This window comes from Etheostoma spectabile, chromosome 20, assembly GCF_008692095.1.
Source record: "Etheostoma spectabile isolate EspeVRDwgs_2016 chromosome 20, UIUC_Espe_1.0, whole genome shotgun sequence".
In the NCBI taxonomy this organism is placed as follows: Eukaryota; Metazoa; Chordata; class Actinopteri; order Perciformes; family Percidae; genus Etheostoma; species Etheostoma spectabile.
In genome coordinates, this window is record NC_045752.1 from 19262943 (window position 1) to 19267349 (window position 4407).

Here is a 4407-nt window from a genome sequence, read left to right on the forward strand (position 1 = left end):
AAAAAATAGCACTTATGTATAGTTAGAGCGTATGAGTAAATGCTTAATTCAGAAAAAGGCCTTACTCGGAATATCCAAACGAAATCTGCTGTTTACATGAGCTGAATCAAATCTGGAATATTGTCATATACAAATTAATAGTGGAATATTGGCGTGCATGTAAATGTAGGCCTACTCACTGAGGAAGATTAGGCACACCTCAACAAACATGAAACATTATCAGCTTAACCCTCCTGTTGTCCTCGGGTCAAATTTGACCCCTTTAAAAAATGTCTATATCTGAAATATGAGTTTCTTTTTACCCAAATGACCACAAAAGATGGATTGGATTCTACACAACGCTCTTTGCAAATACAATTGATCGCTTTCCTCTGATCTTAACTATTAGTTAAAATAATTCACAATTTCTGCTTTTTAACTCAAATATTAGGTATAGTTCTATATAAATGAGCATTATTGACCATGAATTCCAAAAGTAGTGGAAAACTAGTGGTAGTGAGGCGGTGTTAGTGGGGAAAAAAAAGTCTGAAAAAGGGAAGAAAATGTCAATTCTTTGTCATTTTTTTGACTCGGGAGGACAACACAAGGGTTAATAAAAGATACAAAATCATAGCTGAGCTATTTCACTGGATAACAATACATTAATAAAAGTAGATTTATTTTGTACCTTGAGCCACTTTTTAGTATTTGTTTTTTTTCCTTCACATTAGGCCTACCAGCTGCACTGAACCACCTTTCTGACAAGGAACTTGGCAGTTTAATGCTGCCAGTGTCATGGGAAACGGAACGTCGTTAACATTAGTTAAAACACTTCCATGGCAGTTTTCTAGTTAAAACAGATTTGTTGCCTATATGAAGCCAAGAGAACCTGCAAACAGCAACTATATACTCTGCAAAGTAACGGTGGTCGCGTGCCGTTTGACACTGCGATGTAGGCAATTTTATAAAGACGACTTGATCAGGACACTCTACTGTTTAGTGAATCATTTTAACATATGTTCTACAACGTGTATGTTTAAGGTAATGGGTAAGAATAAATTAAATTGCATGATTTGTAAACGGAGTCTGGTGCAGAATGTCAAACGGGGCTCGCGACTCGTTTCCTTCTAGCAGCGTATCGCTTTCTAAAACAGGTAAAGGGCAACCGGCTAAGACAACATCAAAGTACTATAGTATCATAGACGGTCTTACCCCAAGGTCTCTAACTCGCTCGTGTCCTCAGAAGACGCATCACTGTAGAAACTCATGTCTGCGCGAGGATTCAGTTCAGTGTCGCGAGGGTCTGAAAGGGTAGCCGCAGGCAGGCAGAAGTGGAAGCGGATGGCAGCTCGAGTCCGACACGCCTCGGGGAAAAGAAGCTCGACTGAAACTTATTTCGTTTTCCCTTCACCATGATGCTTATTAGTGCTTATTAGGGCTCTGTACGGGTTAGGGTTACAACCGTATACTGTAAATATTATTCATATATACAGTCTATGGTTGCCGATAAACATCCCAGTCACCTGAATACGGTAGTCTAGGTTACCTGAAGGCCGACTGGTGACTTATCCTATATATGAAGTCAGTTTTAACAGATACAAGTGAAAACCCTCGTGAAAACGCACTTATTAAGAAGTTCTGTTTTGTTTTTGACTTTATTGTAGTAGCCTACTTTTCTTAGTGTCAAGTGCAAAAAACATTACATTATTTATTGTAGGCTACATTTATTTCCCACAAAAAGACAGAAAATAAGACAGCAACTAACGCACAAAAAAGAGGAGGCAGCTTTGTGTGTGTGTGTGCGTGCGCGTGCGTGTGTGCTTGCATGCATAAGCAAGATCTGTGAGAGGAGAAGATGCTTGACAGTCTGATCTCCTCAGGGAGATTGTTACAGAAAGTGTGTGTGTGTGTGTGTGTGTGTGTGTGTGTGTGTTTGTGGGTGGGTGGGTGGGTTGGGGTCCTGAAATAGGCTATGCAAATGCAAACTGAATCACAACATACGTGAAATAGAAACATTATAATATCCTACACATAAAAAAAACAACAATGAAGAGCTGTTAAGATCAATCGATTAGTTGCCAACAACCATTTTTTTTTCCCATAATCGATTAATCATTATTCTTCATTAACTCCTCACCGGGGGGAGGAGGAAATAGGGCAGAGAGGACAATATACATACATACATACTACATCTACATACATACATACATACATACATACATACTACATACATACATCATACATACATACATCATAATCCATCATACAATTACATACATCATACATCTACATACAGTGCATACATACATACATCATACATACAGTACTACATACATACATACATCATACATACATCATACATACAGTACATACATACATACATCATACATACAGTACATACATACATACATCATACATACAGTACATACATCATACATACAGTACATACATACATAATACATACAGTACATACATAACACATACAGTACATACATACATACATACATCATACATACATCATACATACAGACATACATACATACATACATACATACATACATCATACATACAGACATACATACATACATACATACATACATCATACATACAGACATACATACACACCTGGACTTAAATTCACACCTGGTCACTTTATCACTTTATCACTTTATCACTGTAACACTGGACTCAACTCTGACACTTTAATAATAATTTATGGTCTTTTCTTTGTTTATTTGACGAATGTTCTTATTGTTGTTATTATTATTATTGTTATTTTGTTGTCTTTATACTGTCTTTTTTATCTATTTTTTTATTTCTTTTTTCTTGCTAAAACTGCTGCTGGAATTTTCAATTCCCTCGCGGGAGTCATCCCAAAAGGATCAATAAAGAGAAGTCTAAGTCTAAGTCTGATCAGTTTTGTTTCTGGATTATTTTTTTAAAAATATATATCAGCCGATATATCGGAATATCGGATTTTTAAATAACCAAATATTTGTATTGTATCAGCCTTAAAGATCCTTTATGGGTCAGGCTCTAGTTTGACCATGTCCCGGATGTATGCTGGGGCTGATCCGTTCGTGGCCCTGCGTGCGAGTACTACTGTCTTGATGCAGATGCGGGCAGCAACTGGTAACCAGTGAAGAGAGCGGAGGAGCCGTGGAGTGTGAGAGAACTTGGGGAGGTTGAAGACGAGTCAAACTGCTGCGGTCTGAATGAGTTGCAGGGACCGGGTGCCACATGCAGGCCAACCAGGAGGGAGACTAGACGTGACATGACTAGAGCCTGAACCAGAACCTGAGTCGCCTTCTGCGTTAAGGGGATGTATCCTTCTGATATTATGCAGCATGTATCTGCTCTCCTGTAATCTTAATAATTACACAGACTACACAGGATCATAACGACTATTTGTTTATTGCAAAGTCTCAAACAGTATAAACAGATGTGGGAAGTATGTGTCAAACATGCAATAAAAAAAACGGACTTATAACACAATATAAAAATCCTCATCAGTGGTTGCTGCTGACAGCACTTTAGCTTTTAAGGCTCTTGTCAAAAGGCTCTCAGGTAAGTCATGTGACATGATTATTAAAGATGTGCAGATGTGCATAGAGGCAGAACAATCACTTCATATTTAGTCTTGCATTGCCAGACCTTCCTCCACCGTGCTGCGGAGGAGGGTCTGGCTAGAACACAGCATTCAGGGATGGGGAAAAAACGTGCTCTGGTTAATTGGCATTTCTTTAAACCAATCACAATTGTCTTGGGCGGTGCTAAACTCCGGACAGAGCCACGGTGCCGCTGCAAAATAGCCTCGGGAAGGAACTTGGTTTTGGTGGAAAGTGCATGTTCAAAAGTAGTTTTAGTTGTGCAACAGAAAACTCAGATTGGACAGATAATCTAGCTAGCTGTCTGGATTCACCCTGCAACACAAAGAAAGCTGAAGATGAGGGCCATCCGGCCAAAATGAGGGACATCCAGCGGAATTTCTGAAGCAATTCCGGAAAAGAAACGTTTTCAACAAAGACTAATTCATATTAAACAGGTGTGCTCTGGTTTTCTACTTTTTCGATGCACCTGAAAATCATCAGAAAGATATTTTTCTCCCAAGTTTTTGGAGGCCCAAGCAGAGCTACAATGAGACTTCCATTCATCAAGTGGACACAAACAGCACTCTAATGGGATGCTAATGTTCTGCTGGTACTTGTTTGTATATACACGTCAGCCCGGAGGATATAACTTCTGTGTTTTACTATCGCTTGTGACGGCCAAATAAAGCTTCATGAAGTTTCATGAACCATTTTCTGAGCCCACTGGATGGCGCTTTCTGTGCAACAAAGGGCTGAAAGCACACTGAACTGCCATTACTCAAGCCTTTTGCTTTAAACAAAGAGCGCCATCCAGTGGGCTTAAAAAATTAATTATTAT

General features: G+C 39.0%; 2 protein-coding genes across 2 annotated transcripts in view; both read right to left on the bottom strand.

Moving 5' to 3' along the window:
* dapp1 (dual adaptor of phosphotyrosine and 3-phosphoinositides) overlaps positions 1–1457 on the bottom strand; it is a 13716-nt gene extending 12259 nt beyond the window's left edge. The window contains exon 1 of the mRNA XM_032499836.1: positions 1192–1457. Coding sequence (XP_032355727.1) covers positions 1192–1247 — 56 coding nt within the window. The 5' untranslated portion in view covers positions 1248–1457. The remainder of the gene's footprint in view (positions 1–1191) is intronic.
* A 1921-nt stretch (positions 1458–3378) lies between these two features.
* atp10d (ATPase phospholipid transporting 10D) overlaps positions 3379–4407 on the bottom strand; it is a 41648-nt gene continuing 40619 nt past the window's right edge. Inside the window, exon 23 of the mRNA XM_032499809.1 lies at positions 3379–4407. This exon is cut by the window's right edge and continues 688 nt beyond it. The gene's annotated coding sequence lies outside the window, so the exon portion shown is untranslated.